This window comes from Patiria miniata, unplaced genomic scaffold (assembly GCF_015706575.1).
Source record: "Patiria miniata isolate m_02_andy unplaced genomic scaffold, ASM1570657v1 HiC_scaffold_9, whole genome shotgun sequence".
NCBI lineage: Eukaryota > Metazoa > Echinodermata > Asteroidea > Valvatida > Asterinidae > Patiria > Patiria miniata.
The window spans coordinates 19,926,356-19,947,465 of NW_024037076.1; the positions used below are offsets into that span (position 1 = coordinate 19,926,356).

At 37.1% G+C, this 21,110-nt stretch overlaps 2 protein-coding genes across 3 annotated transcripts in view; one reads left to right on the forward strand and one right to left on the reverse strand.

Annotated features, from left to right (window-relative positions):
* Nucleotides 1–4,951: 4,951 nt before the first annotated feature.
* Nucleotides 4,952–21,110, reverse strand: part of LOC119720157 (thrombospondin type-1 domain-containing protein 7A-like) — a 111,920-nt gene continuing 95,761 nt past the window's right edge. For both annotated transcript variants that reach the window (XM_038189716.1, XM_038189717.1), the window contains exons 20-27: nucleotides 17,287–17,430; nucleotides 15,503–15,605; nucleotides 12,206–12,295; nucleotides 11,521–11,616; nucleotides 10,672–10,798; nucleotides 9,394–9,575; nucleotides 8,733–8,823; nucleotides 4,952–7,802 (exon numbers count right to left, since the gene is read on the reverse strand). In XM_038189716.1, the coding sequence (XP_038045644.1) occupies nucleotides 7,688–7,802; nucleotides 8,733–8,823; nucleotides 9,394–9,575; nucleotides 10,672–10,798; nucleotides 11,521–11,616; nucleotides 12,206–12,295; nucleotides 15,503–15,605; nucleotides 17,287–17,430 (948 nt within the window). In that variant the 3' untranslated portion in view covers nucleotides 4,952–7,687. The remainder of the gene's footprint in view (nucleotides 7,803–8,732; nucleotides 8,824–9,393; nucleotides 9,576–10,671; nucleotides 10,799–11,520; nucleotides 11,617–12,205; nucleotides 12,296–15,502; nucleotides 15,606–17,286; nucleotides 17,431–21,110) is intronic.
* LOC119720161 lies at nucleotides 19,429–21,091 on the forward strand. The gene has a single exon (XM_038189721.1). It carries the CDS (start codon nucleotides 20,307–20,309, stop codon nucleotides 20,811–20,813), a length of 507 nt encoding a protein of 168 aa, XP_038045649.1. The 5' UTR covers nucleotides 19,429–20,306; the 3' UTR covers nucleotides 20,814–21,091.

Below are 21,110 nucleotides of genomic sequence, written 5' to 3' on the forward strand. Positions count from 1 at the left end.
GGGGGGGGGGGGGAGTAATCATGGTAGACTGCCGTAATATTGAAGTGTGGTTGAGGACATGTTATTTTTCGACATTGTGTCATATTCTGCTTAGTTTGTTGCTTTTTTTCCTCCATTAATTTGTCTTTGAAATGCCTACTTGAAGGTTGATATATGCCAAAGTGAATTTATAACATTGTCATTGAGTTTTTTTTTTTTATTGGGGTGACAAAATGTTAAATTATCTGTGTTGAGATGTGTCCACTACAGGATTCCATATTGTTGGCGCTGATGCTAAAGGTGAAGAACCTTTGTTGAAACCCTGGTTTTGTTCCAGCTTTGGATTTGGGTGATTTTAGGCCCCTGATATTAGGGAACTCCTGTTCCGAGTTCATGGTCTGCTTCAGATACATCAAATCCAAGAATAAAATGAGACCAAGGTTTAGAGTATTTCCATCTGGTTCAGACATTGAATGCCTCACAATGATTCTGAAGCCAGACGTGAAGACAAAACCGTGGTTTGGAAAACCTCTATGGTTTTTAAACATTCACTGATGGAATTCATCAATAGAGGGCAGCATACAACCCAACAATTCAACTTACTAATTTTATTAAGCTGTCATTAATTATGTTAATGACATAGATATTCTAAGTTGGTACATCTCAATGATCTTAATCCATTTGCAATTAGAGTGTTTTTTTTTTTTCATTAATATTTTTCTTCAACTTGCACTTTCTTCTCGTGTGATTCACCATGCTTGTGCCTTTATTAGTTTGTAATATGTATTGGTTTTTTGTAATGGAGGTTCTCGAATCGGAAATTATTATGCAAAAATCAAGGATATTTTGTATTGAAAAAAAGGTTGCAATTATACGATCAGTGAATATTTAAACATTCCAGATTTTGTGATTGGTGAATTTTTACAGGCGTTCTTTTTTTTTTTCACAGGTAAGCCCATGTTTTCATGTTGTGCCTAGTCATTTTGAACGGAGAAATAACCTTCAGTTTTGTAATTCATTCCGAGAATGGAATATCTTGGAATGGGATTCACTGCTTGACGATATTCAAACAAAAACAAATCGGAAGAATTTCTGCCAGACCCAGTGCCTGTTGTTAAGTTATTCTTTTCATCAGTTATGAAAAAATGTCTGAAGTGAACGTAGTTCCCTGTGGGTCCAAAGGACAACATAATGAATATGTTGCAGCAAGCAATCTTTTTCAGAAGAAAATTCTATCATATCTAGTCGTATTTACCAGATATGTACTTCAGAGAAGACATAGATTTCAATATTCAGATTCAAAACATGCTGCCCTTTGCAAAGATTGAAATAAAAAAAGTTCAAAAAGAGAATTATAAAATAATATTTTAAAAGTATAGAAAAAGTTGCATTGCAATCGGATTGTGAATGGAATCTATGAAAAATTGACAGACTATTTAAAAGTGATTTGGGAAATTTGTAACGTGTGTCAAATTTGTGTAATTGACCAGGGCAGTACATTTCATGAAATGATAATTTTTGTTTTGAGTGATGAGAAGCATTTACCAAAGGAGATGTGTTCGTTTACAAGGTTTGTGTATTTCAACTGATGAGGGTGTGCCTATTCAATTAAAAGTACTTGTAGGAAAAGATACTTTCCCCAATAACCAAAAAGAGTTATTTAAAATTTTGACAGAAGTGCGTACTGTACTAACACCCAAAGTAGTACTTGTTGTACATATTTAGTTTGTGTGGGTGTGGCCACACAGTTATTTATACAAAGATGATTTATCAGTGTCTTCCAGCTTGCTGTGCATATAGGTGTTTACGTTTTCAAATTAGTAGTTTTGAAAATTTAGAATAATCGGTGTGAAATCAGTCTGTGTGTGTGTAAATGTTTGTATGTGAATATTGAATCGTACAAATTATGGTAGGTGGGTGTCTGTCTGTATTGTAACTATTGAAAAAAAAAAGATCTTACTTCTGTTCATGCCATAAATTGTTATATTCTCGTATTTGTCATGTTATAACTTAAACAATGACCCACTTAACATCACTGATATGTTGCGTGTTAAAATGATATTGTATTTTGCCATATTTTAATAATATAACTAATTGAAAGTACATGAACACAATAATCGGGCAGCAGAACAAATACATACACACTCTAGGAATTTTGATCAGTACATTAAACTTTCCCAACAAATTATATTTATTTAATGGTTTTGGGTCGATTTATTTTTAAAGGAATGCCTAGTTTGATTAAACTCATACCAACATTTTCACTAACATGGTCAGCAGATGAGTCTGAATCCCCAAAGTTTTGGCACTGGGCCGATAAAATAAACATTAATGATTTGTATAGCTTAGTAATAGTCCAAGGTTACTTTGGATTTTAATTTGATATGCCAGATTTACTATATCAGACTTTAGTTTGAAATCCAGTTTTGCTAAAAAAATTTCAATAAATCTGTCTAACCTAATACAAACAGAGAGGCATTTGAGACAAATTGTTTTATGAACAAGATAAACCTGATGAATTTTATACCATTGTAGCTCTGAGCTAGGATACTAGAACAACAGAAGTATCATGTGTAAAAACATATATCTAAGTGTATCATGTATAAGTACTTACCATAAGTTCCTTGCTTCAACCCACTTTTCAAGCTGTGTTTGTTTGGTGTGGTATTTGAATTCAGTATTACAGCAGGTGTATGTTAGTTGTTTTTTTGAGGTCCAATGATGTCAGTGCGGACTCCATGCATGAACAGTTTGTCTGTGACTATTTTTGAGCTGCAGTGGGGGAGACACTGCATGTGCACACAGTTGTTCTTTACACAACTCTCGAGGACAAGGCATTGTCTTTTCCTTTGTCCCTATAATATAACACTCTCCCATAGACTAAGCACACAACCGCACGATTGAGGACTGTTTTCAACAAAAGATGAAAGATTAACGACAACAAAGAATCTGTTGTTCTCCCGCCGTCTGTCTGTCCTCGGGGTGGATGTAGTGCATGTGCACACTGATGCGCACTGTGGATGTAGTGCATGTGCACACTGATGCGCACTGGTTCGCACACATCTGGCTTGAAGTACGCATGACTAATATTCTGAATGCGTCAGGCGTTGTCGGCGGTGCATTGGAATACTCCTCCCAGTGGTCTCCCCAACTCTCCCTTTGTAAACTGTTGAGGGAGTACTTACTTACCGAGTCCATTTCTGATCAACATAGGTTTCAAGGTTCTAATTATTTGATTACCAGTGTGGAATTTTTTTTTCTAAAAAGTGTCTCTCGAAAATGCAATTTCAAGTGTCTTATTCTCAAGCCTGCCCAAAGTTTCAGGCATACCATTTCAAAGTACTAATGCTAATAGAACTATGCAAAGTGTCACTGTGATGTTTATTCTCATTCCAAACTAAGTAAAGACTTGTCAAACAAGACGTAGATTTCTTCAATCCAAAAGTAAAAAATTGCCAAATAATGCTGACCAAAAAAGGTCTGGCACATACAGTATGTGTTATAATTGGTTGCATTCTAAATGTGGCATAAAGCATTCCTTGTTTTGCTAGCTGTAATGCACAGCATTTCGCCTAGGTTAACAGTAAGAAAACTGGAAACTTTGAAATTTTCTTAAATGACTGTGAACTTCAGGATTATATTGTAATTTTTCACAGGATCAGATTAAAATCAAAAAGGTGTGTGTCAGATATTTTGGGTATAACGAATGGTTGTTTTCATTGTAATAGTGGCCAGAAAAGGGTCTGCAGAACCAGAAACATCAGATGTTCTTCTGTTATTAATGTCTGATATATTAAAGCAATCACAGACAGGAATCCAGCTACGAAGAACAGGGTGGCTTGGTTCTGTATTTGTCTGGTGGCAATTTGCTCATACCCTACAATATTTTTGATAAAATGGAAACGTTGATTTCAACAGATCAATAACTGCTGTGTAATTGTTCTGCCAATATTCTGACATATATATGCATAATGTGTTGCATTTTTTTGGGAAGCGCAAAGCAGTTTTGTAGCTGGATACATGTTTATACCGGTATCAGTTTTTCATTCAGATAAGTGGTGTAGGCCTTGCATCATTCCATTTTGGAATTCAATTGCAGATAAAGCAATTACCCGGTATATTGAAACGTGATTTCATTGTAAAGTGTGTACATTATGATGTGTGTACAATTTGATGTAATTTCATTTGCAATCGTGTGTCCAGTATTTATAAAAAAATGATGACTGAAAAGTTGTTAAATCGAATCAAACTATTGGTTGGTTGAAAAACAGCATCTAGTTTTTAAAATGACCAGCAGCATACATGTATTTGTGTGTAATATGGAAGTCTACTTATTTATGTTCACAGTTGATGTGCTGACGGGAAAAAAAACTCATTAGATAACAGTCACTTTTATTGCCGTCTGCTTTATGTGAATTGATGGAACTGCTTCGGAAATATTTTAAAAAGATTTTTCTTCTTTGCTTGGACTTTATTATCAAATCATGTATCTTTACAAATATTTACTGTGTACTAGCATTGTATTGGCCTCTGTATATGCACATGTAACATTGTTAGGTCCAGAGTAATAATAGTACTAAAGAGCACAATTGATTACTCTAAAATGCACCAAATTTATGTACATGATGTGCCTGTAATATTAATAACAATCTGTATCATATATAAATTGTACATATTATTGTGACCATGTCCAATATGCGCCCGGTGATCGTGATTTCTAATCAAACCAAATAAAAATGTTCAGTTTGAAAATAATACATCATATGGTGTTCTTTTGAGTGTGTAATTAAACAACTTTCTGAAAATCATGTGTAAATATACAAGTAATGACCTAGGTCAAAGGTCAACTGTTGCTGCTCTATGACTTAAAGGCCATGAACCTCAGTTAAATGTTAATGTTTAGCTATAAAACTAAAAAAAAGTCTTGAGAATTTCAAAATGAATCATAATTAAACATGAAGTGTCACTGAACTTGGATCAATTTTTTATGTTTATTATTCTCAATTTACATACAGATTAAAATCAAATACAATTTTACTGATTGGATGTTTCATGGTGTGCCTTTAAAATAATACATTTTTGTAAAAACCTGCGTTACATACCAATTCGCTACATCATTTGGTCCAGGTTTCAACGTTCTACTCTAGCAGTACAGATCATGAATACACATATTTATAAGTTGCACTTAAAATGTTTTTTTTTTTTGCGTACTCTACTGCACCTTTTAGACTTTGTGTCCGACTTTTGACACAGCGTAACCACAGCTGGTAACCAGTGTTGCCCAAAAAACATGTTTAAAAAACTCGGTACAGATAACATCCATGTTATATGAAGCCAACAATCTTAAAATTCAGAAATACCATGGTACAATTTAGAAGTGTAAAACATGAATTCAAATCTCTCTTCATTTGTCTTTTTTTTTTTTTTTACATGTTCTGTTCATTCGTCATTCATTATCAAATATACAGTTTTATTGCATTTACTTTTTCCCCCGTTTGATCATTTCACCCCGGTTGGAAAGACACTCTTTCTAAACTCACCACTAAGGCTAAAAATACAAACTTATCATTAGAAAGCACCAAAAAATGATGGTTTAAAATTGAGGTCTTCTGATTTCAATTTGTGACAAAACTGCCTGCAAAATGGACAATGTAAAAACTGATCCCAAGAAACTTAAAAACCGCTTAAAAACGAAAACAAGCAGCTTCTGCCTCAAAGGCTTTAACATAAATACGGCAAGTGTACAAAGAAGCGTTTCTACACAGAAATAAATATGCAACAGTTATCATGTACATCTTAAGTTTCAACTTAAAAATCACAATTTTGAAATAACAAAATCACATTTTTTTTTAAAACAACTTTGAATCTGTACATAGATTATGTTTGTAATGACCTCATGTAAAACTTGTCTCATATAAAATGTGGGGTAATGTAACAGTTGGTGGTACAGTTCAAATATATATCCGAGGACAAGAATTTTTTTGGATGCAACCAACAACTTCTTGGACTGTTTACTGACACTGAAGGACCTTTCAGACGATCCAAAATCTCCAAGTTAAAAATCATCCGTGATCGGGACAAGGGTTGAGAGGGTATACCTGGGTTGAAAATCATAAATCTACAGCAACAAAAGGGTCAAAATCTTCAGTTCACTGAGAAAACCCTTGTAAAACAGCCAAAGTTCACATGATATCACTGCGATGTCAATGTCGACATTATCACTAAAACACTGTAAAAAATATCTAAAATCTGTGACTGTATTCATTTAAGGCAAGGGTGATTATTTTAACGTGGATTTTTTTTCTTCAAAATGATGGTCTTTTACCATAAGACTCAACAGTCAACAGCAGAAACACGCTAAAAATACAAAACACAAAACAAAACTGCAATAAATATATATCATAGCCTTATCATGTAACCTCTGTTGAAACACAGAGATACACAGTGTTTTCTTATATTTATGACTACTTTGTCTTACATCAGATGTTATTTACATATGTTCAATGTATAAAAAACGGATAAAATTACTGTCTTACTAAACCACAAGGTGAATAAATTAAATAAGTTAAGAAATGGACAAGGTCGTCTCAGAAAATCTCTAGGTTGCATAAGATAACGTCAAGTTAATCTGTATACCTCAAAACTGTTCTCTTTGTTATAAAATCTGAACTATAATTTTTCTAGGTCATGACCAACCGACTTAACATACAGATTTCTTTTCAGTCTTTGAATTGTTTTTTTTTTAGCCTAACACTAACCTTTAATTCTAGTTTCATTGGGTGGGCCTACGTTTTCAGTGAAAATGATAACCCGATGGACTGAACTACAACGCAAACTACTGTCACATTCAATGAACAATTTACAAACTAATTTTCAAAAAATAATTTGATTTTTTTTCTCACTCATAATTGCATAGAACCAGCCTATCAATTAATTGCAATAAAAGTGGCTTCTCCATCGAGACTTTATTTTTCAAATATTACTTGGAAGTGGTTTTGTTTTGCCCATTTCTCTCGTTGAGCTTTTCAATCACTGAAAAAGATTTTTTTTAAATTTTTGGTGTAATTGTTTTGAAAAGAGTGAAGTCAAAATATATCTTGAAAAACATGGAGGCAAAGACAGGCAAATATTACATTGAGTTGTACTTATCTTATTTACATTGTTCTCATGGGCAAAACACCCTCCCCCACCAAAAAAAACACCAATATTGAAGGATAATGTTAAACAACTTTCCCCAATTATTTTTGATACATCTTGCTTAACGTTCACACCCTTGCCCGATTTCAAATGTACATAGCCCTTCCACGTACCTAACCATTTTAATCATGGCTAGCCTATTTTAAGAACTCCCCCAAATCCACCGAAACCCAACAAAATTAAGTAACCAAATGGTATATGCTTTGAATTTCAAATGTAACTGGAATTGCAAAATTGGGAAACATAGTTGCTCCCTCTTCATCCATCAAAATACTCTAAAAATGTTTAAAAAAAATTTGGTAGATACAGGGTAGTTAGCTGAAAGTATGTTGTTTTTTTTCCCGTTTTTTTTCTCATATCTTTCTTCCCCAACTTTGGTGGGATCAGTAGGAAAAGTGGTTGTGACCGACACCAAGTTACATTAACAGTTTTCAAAAAATCTTTATACAAACAGGGAGACAACTTATAGAAGGAAAGGCCGAAGCCCACGTAAAGCACATGGTGGGGGTCATCAAAGGTCTACCTCGCCGTTGTATTTCTTTTTGGCGTTGTCGTCCCAGTAAATGGAGTAGTCGGCCGCGTGCTGGTATTTCCTCTTCTCTTCTTCCTTCCTTTTGGCATTTCGACTGGAAAAAAGTGGAAAGAATTTGGAGAAAAATGAAATAAAAGTAAGAAACTTAGATATGATGGTGTGAAGTATGAAGGCTTACAGACTTTCTAGTTTTGATGAACCTTTCTTTTGACATAAGAACAAGAGTTAACCTATTAAACAAAACATAACACACACACACGCTAGCACATTTGTTTAGGGTGTAAATCAAGGATTTTCTTTTGTTCCTCTTCCCTTTTCCTTTATTTGTACCCTAAGTTTTCGCAACAGCTCTCATTGGTTTTGTACACGTATTCCAAATGAGGAGTCCTCGATTCAGTTTCTGACCTTGATTCAACAATGATGTTGTGCGTGTTTGTTCTCGTTTTACACCATAAACAAACGCAGACACACACACAGAAGGAATACGCTATCGCAATATCCCCCTCCGGCTTACAGCCAATGGGATAAAAATTGGGGGAAATTAGAAAAAGAAATCAAACACAAGGCTATTTTTTTAATATTCCGTTTTTTTTGTATATTTCTTTTCTGGTAATGAAACCAAGGATTCTAGAACAATTGTCCAAACCTGAAGAAAATTAGAAAAAAGCAGACAATGAAGAAATGTTCAATTTAGGAGTGGAAGTAAAATCTCGGAAGTGCTATAAAAGAACACTGTTTCCTTTCTCTTCTTTTCTTTGGAAAGGAATAACCACAAAAGAATATAACCACGTGAGTTTTGGTGTGCGCTGTTTCCTGGTTTTGCAAGACAATCAGGTCTCATTCATGCCAATGTTCATTTTCAAACCACCTAAGGTCGACTCTCTGTAAAGATGTGTTCTTTCACTGTATTTCTGTTCTTGTTTTAGAAGTGATTCCTCTTGATCTGACATTTCAGGTAACACTGTCGCCATGTTTGTGCAACACGAATGAAGGGGAAATATGACCTAAATTACAAGATACTTACCAGCCATAAACGATGGCAACGACAATGATAATGACTAGAATGAGAAGTCCCACACAGCCCACTATGGCATAGCCCCAGGGTGGGATACTCTCTGCAATTCAATCAAATGGTCAAGTGGACGAGTAAGTTGAAATCTTTGCAGTGATTAAAGATAACATTCAACATTTTGCAAAACGTCAAAAACAAAACTACCAAATTATTATCAAATTTGTGACAGAACTTGGCAGGGTGGTTCAAAATGAGTTATTGACTTTCCATCCTGAAGTTATGAACTTTTCAAATTAACATGAAAAAAAAGCATTTGTACTTTAAACTTTGTCAATAGTGAAGAATTTGATATTCATGTTCTTCTTTAAGTCTTGTATCTAGATCATTACAATACTTTGGAAAATTTCATAAATCGTAAAATTGGGAAAGAAATTCCAAGTGAATTTTTCCAAGTTCTTTCTAAATGGATTCTTCCTGCTATTCATATCAAACAGTCTGCATTGACTCATCAGATCAAGACTTTTGGTCAGGTGACTATACGCATGGTATCTCAGTCAAGCTTGGTCACATGCACTGTGAGAAATGACAAGCCAAAGGTGGGACGTGGCACGTGTGGCCAAATCTGCTAGAACATTCCAATTTTGTCTTATTTTCATGATTTCGTTCTACTTACCAAAGAATCCCTTAGACTCCGCGTCTCCCTCCTTCCCTTTAGCCACGGTGTTATTCTCCGTAGTGGCTGCTTGGTTGGGCTGGTTGGATCCAACGGTCTGGTCTGGCGTCCTGTGTTCTCCATCTCCGTCCTGTATCATGATCCACTCGTCTGTGCATTCTATCAACTCGCCGGTAGTCTCACTGGTACCAGGAGAAACACAAACAGAATCAGAGTGAATTACAAAATATGTAGTCAAGTCTTTTTGAAAGATCATTTACATTGGAAGTAATACAGGCACCACAGTATATTACTTTAGGAATCAAATATGTTGATTAAACAATAAAATATCTGGATCATCATAAACGTATTTGTTATATCGTGTGCTTGGATACTATAATTTCATTGGTCTAGAACGGCCACGTGTCTGGACAATAAAAATGCATGTCACACACTGAGGTGATATCACACTGTATTCACTGGCCATGTGTGGAACCTACACACAGTAAGTTACAACCATTTATCTTTTTGACTAATTGGCACAACATAACAATATGGGATATGCTATTTTTAACCCCCTCTGGATGCATAGGACCCTCAACTTCGACTCAGGTGCTTTGCGCCCCTCAGGTGTTAAAAATGTCATATCCCACATCACAGCAGTCAACAATTGTTAAATATCACACACCAAACAGTTGAAATGAAACCACTGAAGTCCTCTGGTTTTTTTAGATTTGCAGAATACGGTTTGTTAATGTCACTGATGGAAACTGTACATGTACTTCCCACTAAAAGCAGGTAATATGCCGAACATTTGGAAATCAACAAAATTTGAAGCAAGATGACAGAAAACACTGAGCATGCAGTGCTTTTATTAAAATAGGTGAAGTGCAAAAGCTACTGTTAACTTGTACATCGATTTCACTCAAATACTCGGTCAAGTGTCAAGAAAACTGTTATTCAGTTATCTGAATTATCAGTTGAATTGGTTAGTTATTTGATAACATTTCATTGTTTGAGAAATTGAAAAAGATGGCTTCCTTTCAATAGGCAGAAGAGCATGAACTTACAGTTCTCATGACCAAAACCTCAATAATCAAAATCAATATTTTGAAAAGGTGACAGAACTAATGTTTATTGTTACTTCCACTAAACATTCAAATATTCAAAACGGAAACCAAACTGGAATGATTAATCGACTGAGAAATAATTGTGGTCCTGACCCTCTGGTAACAGGGCTGTGACAGTTGCCCGGTGAGACAGAGGGTACGATCAGGGGGCATTCACTCCCTCTCTTACCTGAACTTGGCCGCATATCCCAGCTTGCACAGACACATATTGTCTTCACTGCAGAAGGAATGCATGACTGTACAATCTGGCTCGCAGATGACCATTGTACTGGGTTTCATATCCATCAGGCAGGGTCCTGCGATAACAGATTATTGGTTGGAATTACAACATATTGAACTACCAAACACCAATTTGTCAAATCTATCACAAGAAAGGCTTTGTCCACTTGTGAATTCTGACCAATTTATCAAGACTAGAGTACAGATTTTTTTTCTTCAAAATGCCAAAATACCAGAACACCTTATGCAAGTGACTGTGCATATTCTGGTGAAAAAAAAACGTGTTCGAGTTGGCTAAATAAAGAAACAAAACTAAGACAATATTTTTAGAAGGCTAAAAATGTACAAAAGGCAATGCTGGAATCAAGCACATCCTATTTTATTGTAAACTAGCAGACTCTTTGGAAAGCAAAACGTCATTGATGTACTACATCTATAATTAGTCTCAGACTACAAAAATGCATGTACATGTATGCCTTGCACACATGAGATATCACATCATACAAGACTCTGAAATTTGCTTATCACAGAAAAATATTGCTTTCTAAAAACAGGTATCCAACAGGTTTCCGGACTGTATCCGGGCCACAAGAGCCTTATTTTTCTTGATAATATGGACTCAAACCAAGGTCGCGTCTAATGTAGGCCTATTTCACTTTCATTTCCCAGAACTCAAAGAAAAGGACTCAAATATCACACTGTAGCTGTATTGCATGGTGATTTTGTTTTTACCTTGCACTTGATGAAAATAAATGTTATTAAATTGAAAAAAATTAATTGAAATTAAAAATCGTCTTACCTGTGACATTGAGTCCGCCCGATCTCTGGCACCACACCTCTCGCTTGCCTTTCCTCCACGGGCCAGTTTGCCACAGAAACTCGTAGCATGTCTCCCCTGCGGAAAGACAACAGCCAAAATCAGTCTCACGTTTGATGAATATTCATTGTGGTAGCCGTGATGTCACTCAGAGGTCACTGGGCTACTGCCAGTGTGAATAGTTCATGCTTTTTGTCACACATTGGCAAATATGTAAATTATGTAGGAAAATAAATTGGCTTCTACCTGCTTACTCAAAGGTACATTTTGTATTCAGTTTTGCTAGCTTCAGAAAAAAACAAAAACAAACAAACACTCCCCCCACAAGAAAAACAAATTATAAACAAACAAACAAACCTATTGCAATTATATGTTTGGCAATTTATTTTGCCACTATAGTTGAGACACTTTGCTCAATGAAGCTAAATGTTTTATTACAGAAACATCAACATTTATCTACTGTGATGCCAACATTTGGAGTATTGGTCAGTTTGGTGCAACAACATTCGAACATAGTTTTGAAGCTCAAAATGATGTCGAAACAAGAGATGAATCCAAAATTTCAATTGAAAAAAAAAAGCCATCAAATTGATCGGTTTTTACTTTGGCAATCATGTATTTCACATGTCACAGCTGCCAAGAGTTTGTTGGAAATGTTCCTGCTTACCACTGCATGGTCTGATCTCCAGTTGGTCGGTGGGACATCCACTATCTGGCCCAAGGGCTGCTCTGGATCGCACCTGTATGCCCTCATTACCTGAGACATGACAACAAAAATCATCAAGATTTCTTTTTTTTTTTACCTAATTATCCCCAAACGAGGCAGAAGTTACTTCCTTTGTTTGCATTGTTTATCAGGGAACAATACACAAAAATGTTGGATCGTTTTTGGCAATAGATAGATACTAAGACAAAAGTCGTTCTGTAAGCAAACTAAACTGAACTAGAGGTTCGCGTTTGTTGTTACAAACGCAGAGTGGTCGGGTAGACAACTATTTTATGAAACACTGTCCAGTTAAGTTATGAATATTTTTTTATGTAAGAACATGTACCAAGGATAACGAAATTTAAACTGTCTGATAAAATTAATCATTTTGTTTCAAAATGTTTCTTTTAGGTAGTGATCAATGTCAGTATGTATTATTTTTTTAACTAGAAAAAGTGAATGACGTCATCAACTTCAAACTTCACACGTGTTGTTTGCATGAAGGTCATTATATATACCAGTTTTCAGGCGATTACAAAACACTTCGCCACAGACATCTATTCAAAATGCATTTTGGACATTCTTAAACCTGCCGCTAGAGGGCGGTCGAGAATTTCATGACGTCACCGGTACAAGTTTTGAAGAATATTGTCTGGCCAGAGACTAACACCGTTGAACGCAAGTTCATATCTATTTCCACTTTTAAATAATAAGCCAATAATAAGCCACTTCCGGTTTCGACCGGAAGCAAGGGTCATGTGATTTTACGTACACGCTCAAAAATAAAGACCTTAATTTACTCTATCACTTGCCGTCAACAGCAAGACGACAGATCTCATTATTGATTTTATATAGATTTTTAAAGATAAAAAATATCAAAGTTTAATTGCTTGTCACGTGACACCTGATAACGTCATCATGCCATCATTGTTCTGGCACAATCTTAGCATTCCAAGTAGACCAAGCGTCTTGAGCACAAGACTACGCGCCACGTGTTTGGCTCCGTTCCGACAAGCATGACGATGATGAAATAATGGATCTGCACTGAATGCATGTACATGTACAATGTCCTGTACATGCAGTGTACTCACGCTCACCGAGCTCTACGCTTTCATTGAATTTTTGAGCGACGGACTACCGTTAGGGTATTTTTTCGGCGGCGGGTCACGTGTGTGAACAATTTGACAAGCCATGCGCCTGGCACAACTGACGCCAATGTTTAATCTATCATTTAATGGACAATTTAAGATTATATCTCTCACGATTGATTTTTTAGCGATTTTTGAAGAATAAAAAGTCTTTTCGTTGTAACTTCCGGTCTGATGACGTCATCGGCTTCAAACTTCACACATGTGTTGTTTGCATGAAGGTCATTATATATACCAATTTTCAAAAGATTACAGCAAACTTCGCCACAGACATCTATTCAAAATGCATTTTGGACATTTTTCAACCTGCCGCTAGAGGGCGCTCTAATATTTCATGACGTCATTGGTTACAGTTTCGAAAAGTACTTTCTTCCCGAAGACTAACATCGTTGAAAGCACGTTCATATCTTTGACCATTTTTAAATTACAAGGCACTTCCGGGTTCGACCGGAAGTAAGGGTCGTATGATTTGACACCCATGAAGTAAATTGAAGACCCAGTATTATTCTATTGACTGCCGCTAAAAACAAGCTCCGGTCTCTCACGGTTGATTTTATATCGATTTGTAATGATTAAAAAATAGAAACACTAAATTGCTTGTAATTTGATACCTGATGACGTCATCATGACGTCAGGACAATATGTACTACTTGGGATCAGGGTCGATATGTGTTCGAAGTTACAAGTTTATATCTTGAACGGTTTAGGAGTAAACCCGCGGAGAAGTATTGTCCGGAAAAAAAAAGAAAGAAAGAAAGAAAGATTAATCGGAACAATTCTAGACAGTGGTCGGGTTGTGCCCGACCACTCAAAAAGTTAAGTGCGGTGTTGAGGAGACGATGGAAAATATGCGTGGAGGAGTGCCCTCTTCAGCAGTTCCAAGGCGGCTTCTCAGCACTTCACCTCGCAGACGACCGGGCGGTCATGTGGCTTGCCAGACAACCACTGACAAATAACATTCGGGCAACAGCATTCGAGGAGAGAGAGAGAGTGACATTTGCAAAGTTTGGGTTGAAGTTTAACGAAAGAAGTGAAAGTTTTGAAGTTTTCAGTTTTTATTGACCACCGGTAACCGAGTGCACTGCAATTTACAGCAGGGAGCAAGGAGTATGAGGATTTGTGTTGATATTCGATGTGACTAAAGCCCTAGTACAGCCAGCTGGCACCACAATGTACTATTTTTTTTGGGGGGGGGGGGGCATCTACAACCCTCTGAATAAAAAGGCTTTTATATTTGGTTGCTTTTGTGAACCAACAGATCTTCCCTCTGGGACAAACTGGTTCCTGGTCCCAACATTGAACATTATATCAATTCTGATAGGGGGCGGGGAGCAACTATAGAATGCAGGGCCACGCTGGAAAAGGTTTTTTTTGTAGTTGGATGCGAAGTGAGGAGTGGGGTCTTCGAGTAGAATGGCACTCTTTTGTCTTAGTTTTGAGAATGAAGCAACTTTGATATATGAGACTTCTCCTATGCGTATGCGGGTCGGGTGTACGGTATGAACGTATATGTAGCAAAAAATAGAGGGTGCTATAGAGAGTGCATTTTTGACAAGTAGAAGTACGTAGTATATATACCGAGTGAGACGGCTTGGGATGTCTTGGATGCGTGGATGCGGGGTGGATGAGCATGAAGTCATCAATAGAGGGCGCTTTATTTACCCCAGGACCCTCTACTGTATTTACCCTATAGGACCCACTACTTTATTTCCCTATCTAAAACCAACCCCAACCTACCCACTCATTCCGTCTTGGATGCGTGGATGCGCGGATGCGGGGTGGGCATGAAGTAAATTTTAATCAATAGAGGGCACTATAGTAAACCGACTGCGCATCCACGCAGCCATGGATGCGCGGATATAGAATGGAGTGGCCCTGTATTCTATAGTTGTGCCGGGGGCGGGAACCAGTCTACGCTGGGAAAACTGAATCAATATCGAGCCGCAAATAACGCAAAAGTTGTGGAATATGACCGACTTTTGTTTGCTTAATGTCTCATTAAAAAGTGAGTAACATTGTACATTGCTAGAAAAAAAATGCATTCAAATTTTTAGTGAATCAGTATATCTTTAACGAACTGTCATTACATTTGAAGCCCTGTTTTCCTTACCTACTGTTCTTCCTTGAAGACAGGACACATAGCAATCACTCCAGGTATTCCACTGTGTGTGCTGACATTCACTGGGGCAAGGGATGTTGCACGGCTGCTCTCTCTACACAGAGAAAAACAAAAACAGGAACACAATGAGAACCATACAAGTTTGAGTGGTACAGCAGCAGAGCTTTAGGCGAGACCGACGGTCAAGATCTCGGTCTCCGGTCAGGGTGGACTTGACTACAGCCCTGTAAAGCAGTCTTTCATCGCAGTGATTTCAGCAGGAATGCTCGATACAATTTTACATACAATTTGAGACACAGGATGTATGTCATGGAAGAATGTTCGATATGACAGTGTTCATTATAGTTGTGTCCTGCTATTAATTTTTTCACAGCCTATTTCTTGTCACTGTTAAGCAAATACTTTTCTGCTAAGCCTCCACCCGTTTGATGGAGACTATAAGTAATAAAGACATATAGGATCATTTGATATTTATAAATTTTGTTTCCTGTCAAATGTAATAACACCACACAAAATCCAAAGAAGATGTCAAAACCTAACTTGTTGAAGTTTCAGCTCAGTTTGAAAACAGTTGAAAAACCATGAACAACCTTTTTTTTTATCGCGAAAGGTGATTTTGTCCACAGCATCCTTTATTTCCAAACTGTCAATTGATCATTGGAAATCACCTGCATTTCTTGAATTCTTCAGCAAGCTGAATAGAATAATTACGCTAGTTACTTTTTTTTATAGCTGCAAATGATGGACTGTAGCTTTAAGCCATTACTAGCAGGTTGTCGTAAAAGTTGGTACCTTGATCCTGACTTAACTTTTTCTTTAAAATGGGGCTTGCGGCCACTGCTGAATTTAATTGAGTGTGATGGGGAGTAATAAATAACCGTCTGATATTTTCTAGACAAACCCCCGGTGTATGGGGGTTTTGTATAGACATTTCTAGATACCAACCTTATTTTTATCCATACTGCCCTCAGATGGAAGCCCAAAAACCAGGGAGTAGATCCTCGGCTATTTTTTTTCACAATTCCACCATTTTTAAAGTTAAACGGTCCCTTTTTCAATAAAAGTTGTGGGGTCATTTTTCATGCTAATGACTAAATTCCCACTGTGAACAATCAAATGCGACTTAATTGTGTCCTCTGTTGTTCAAATCGCACCAGTCGGATATTGCTGTTATAATCGCTGTTATAATGACGTTATCGGCACTCCAGGCTTTGTGGGTCGGGCCGAACAAGTTTTATTCTTGATTTACAATGAGTACACCACCCACAAAACTCAACAAAAGCATACATTGGAACCCTTCCAGCTTTTATATTAAAATTTGGGCAGAATTTTTGGTTATTCGGGAACACAAAAAACACCCCCCCCCGAAAAAAATTTGGTTCTGCCTGCATTGTCCAGCATTACCAGCACGTTGTCGTAAAAGTTGGTACCTTGAACAAAGCCACCAACGCAACAGAAAAGCTGTGGAAAAAAGCTCAAACCTATTTATATAAACCAATGTATAGAATGGTCTACAAAGTCACCAACATAACAGAAAAGCAGGGGAAAAAGGTGAAACAAATCAAGTTTTTTTGGGGGGAACCCCAAATTTACAGAATGGTTTCCTTGAGCTACATACCTCTTAGTTTAAAAGGAAATACCAGGCAATTATTGCTAATACAAGGAAATACACGCAATAATTTCTAATCTTGTAACAAAGCCACCAATGTAACATAAAAACAGACAAAAAGTGTGAAACCAATCAAGGTTTTGTGTGACAATGAAGGCAATCTTACCTCTAGCCGTTCTCGTCCCAGTTCTGTGACATTGATGTTGCTCTGATAAATGCCAGTCTGGCACAGTTCCTCACTGACTAGGACACCGTCCTCCTGTTGGCATGTGACGTTACGCTGTCGCCATCCAATGCCACAGTCACCACCCTGCGACCAATCAAAACAAACCCCACAACATGAACAAACACAAATGGTATTCAATGCTTGTGTCTGTCTCTTGAAATACAACTGAGCATTTCCGGCAATATGTCTGGGACCGAGCTTTTAACCACTACTTTTATTTTTGCCTAAAATTTCAATTTTCGCAAAAGGCAAGACCTTCCGGCCAATTCTGATATACAGCCAAATACCACAAATACGGATTCGCAAGAGTACAATATTTCTTGCCGAAACCTAATATGTTTCAATATTTTGCGGTTTGCACTGGAGCATGAATTGTATACAACAATAGGCCGTGCACAACAGCCAATTCAAGAAATATGGTCCGCCGCCATACACTTCACAGACATCATGTGTGTGTACAAAAGGCACAAGGGATTAGCATTTTAGATATCTTCTGGAGGCCAGTTAAGGCAATCTTGACATCTTCACACGTCAGCTGTGCCTGTGTATAAAAACAGCCAGTGTGTGTTATCACGTCCTCCGATGGTTAAGACTCAGTGAATAAATCTGAAAATTATTTTTTTAATTTTGTATACATCTGTCATCTAGTAAATGGTCAAGGAGATTACAGACTAGGAGTTTTGGATCATTTCTCTGAATCGTTAATTAGATATCATGGTTAATTGGCTCTGTCACAGACTTCCTTTCGTAATGCTGGAATTGCCTATTTGCACAATTTTTAGCATCGCATGATTTCATGCATGGAATCAAATAATCTAATATTAAAATTGCAGTCCATGTTCTCATCAAAAACTTAGACTTTTTCCTTTTCATAAATTTACAACTTGTATGCTTGATTCCAACCAAAAATCCTCCTTTTCCCTCTTTTATTGACCGCTGCTACCCTCCGCAAAAGAACTTTTTGTTTTGGGCACAAACAGATCCGCTTTGTGGGCAGACTGGCTCCCTGGTCCATATACATTATCAATACTAATTGTGGAGTGGGAACCAGCCTTTCCCACGAGACCAGATTTATTGTCTGGCAGCCAATAATTCACAATTGTAAAGTAATAATTCAATAAATAAACATTTTTTCAGGCGATGTCTGATCCAAAAGTGAATAACTTTCGTTTTGCCAGAAAAATAGCAATGAAGAGAAGAAATCTCTTTTTCGGAATGAAACTCCAAAATAGGACAGGAATGCATCTTTAATGATGCAAGTGATAAATAAACCTGTGACGTTTTTTGGTTAACCACAGAAGTTTGTCAATTTAGATTTCAATGATCAGTTTCAAAGTGCCATCACATTTCCCAGTTGAACAAACACTAGTTCTAAATTTGAGTACATCACTAAGGACTGTAAAATATGGTGCAGTATAAGGAAGCTAGTTTAAAGGCAAAACACAACATTTGCAAACATGAATAAAGCAAAACTACCAAAATTATTGTGAAATACCTTAATTTAGTGTATAATAAGAGTGAACAATAGTCTCAAACATGTTGTGAAATCACGGCACCTAGTGTTCTGTCATTTTCAAGTAAAGTGGAAGTTTTGTAGCAATTTCCAATGACGGTCGGCCAACCATCGTTGGAAAAACTGAGTTTTTTTTTTTTAAAATACTGTCCCCAATTTACCCAATTTAGTTTGTCTACATTTTGTAAGCAATTGGTTACATACAGCTAGTCTGGCTCCCTGACCTAACAATTCCCTAACGTTGATAAATTGCTTTGTTTCATCTAAAATAGGATCAGGGAAGCAGACTACAAGAGCAACATTTTGTTCTTGGTTTTTTCATCATTCCTGAACACTAAATTTTAAACAGGTCAGTGTAACAATATTTGTTATAAAATACCAACCCTAAATCCATCCATTTCTGAAAATTACAGCAAAAGCAAATGTTGTATAAGGAACATATTCTAACAAACACACATACGTGTGCCAACTTCTGGCTTGAATAAGGAAAAGGAAGCATAGGCTATAGCCCATCATGTGTAAATAAAACAACATAAAAATCAGGAAGAGGGATTTAGAAAAACAATCCCAAACAAAGCAACAGTTAAAGCACAAATCATGCTAGCTTTCGTTTCATAGATTGTAATCTTATTTATTAACCTTCAATTTCAATAACATTGATTTATCAATACACAGGGATCAAGTACGAAATGCACACAAACTGCAGACCTTGTACCCGGAAACTGAGATATAAAAAAATAAGCTCCAAGCACATATGACCATAACATACACCATCTATTATTAACGTACATAAATATGGGGAAAACCACACTACTGGATTCATTCATTCATTCCTATACAGTTAAGTCAGCCAACCAAGACAATAACGAGGAGAGGTACAAAAGAAACACAACTCAACCTTCTGATCCAAATTGAGCAAAGTCAGGGAAGTTGGTTAAAAAAAAAATCACTGCATATCCAATATTGTTGTGTATCCGCGGACATTTGTGAGGATTTTACACTGACTGGATCATGCCTCTTGAATGGGGATAATGGCAATATACCGGTACTACACAATTCCGAATGCTGTGTTGCTCCGCCTTGACTTGTGTTGAAACTTGGACGTACTTTTGAACAACCGTGAATCTGGCTACAAACAGAACCGGCCGAGGACATAGAGCAGTTGACCACTGGAGTGTGCCCAGTTATGTGGCAACACTGACAACAAAGCAATGCGGCAAATTGCATTATGTAGAATGTATGTGAACTCAACTGCCTAATAGATGGAAATGCATTGATCTCCTAACCTGTATCTAATGTACGCAAGTGTCTTTAGTGTTAGAGACTTACTATCCTGGCAATTCTGGGTACTAGCTAGATCCCTTCATACACGGGAGCCCGTGGAGGAAACTGCATCAATTGTGAGTGTGGTAACTTGTCTGTGAATTCTACAACATTGTCAAGAGACATGGAGTCTCCAATAATTAACCGCCGTCTCAGACGGAGCAACAGTCTGACGGAGTCGGTGAATCCTGAGGGGCGACTCTCGTCGCCCGTGTTTTACATGCGCAACAGCCGAAAGAAACGCAACAAGGACAGCAACGAACAGAGAGAAACAGAAGAGGCTCCTGAGGAATCTACATCTCCAGTGGAAACACTGAAATTTGATGATGACTGTGTGGTTAATTTGCAACGTCCAATCCGCAATTCACAAAGAAAGCGAATGGTCTCCTCGCCCGATTATCAATCGGACTTGCATCAACATGCAGCTTCTTTTCTAGGCCCCGACAATCAGCCTTCTTCCCTTCCCTCTCAGCAGCATCCTGACGGACAGACTCATGATTCCGAACCAATGACCAAAGAAAGTGATAGGAAAAATGAAAGTAAATACGTAACGATGTTTCCAAGGAAGCTCGGAGATCTGGAAGGAGCACGTGGCTGGAGCAATGTAAGTTCCTCCTGGAAACCAAACTAAGGATGCTTCATTGAAAAAATTGAGCTCTCTATTATAAATAACATTATCAGTCGACATTGATAACCCAAGTAACTTGTTTTTGATTTGACAAGTGGGTAGAGATTCAGGAATGGTAAAGCGAGTTTGCATTTTCCCCCCTTAAAACAGGGTTGATGTTCCCATAAAGTGTTTTCTTAGTTTGGTGGTGAGAAATGGGGTTAAAAGACAATGAGCTTTTTATATTTGTAGGAGGACAGGGGATAATAATGATACATTTAAAGGGCCCATGCAATGTCATTTTTTTAAAGCGATTCTTAA

Bases quoted from the DNA above. Each gene is read 5' to 3' on its own strand.
- LOC119720161 (XM_038189721.1), top strand. From the start codon at position 20,307: ATGGAGTCTCCAATAATTAACCGCCGTCTCAGACGGAGCAACAGTCTG.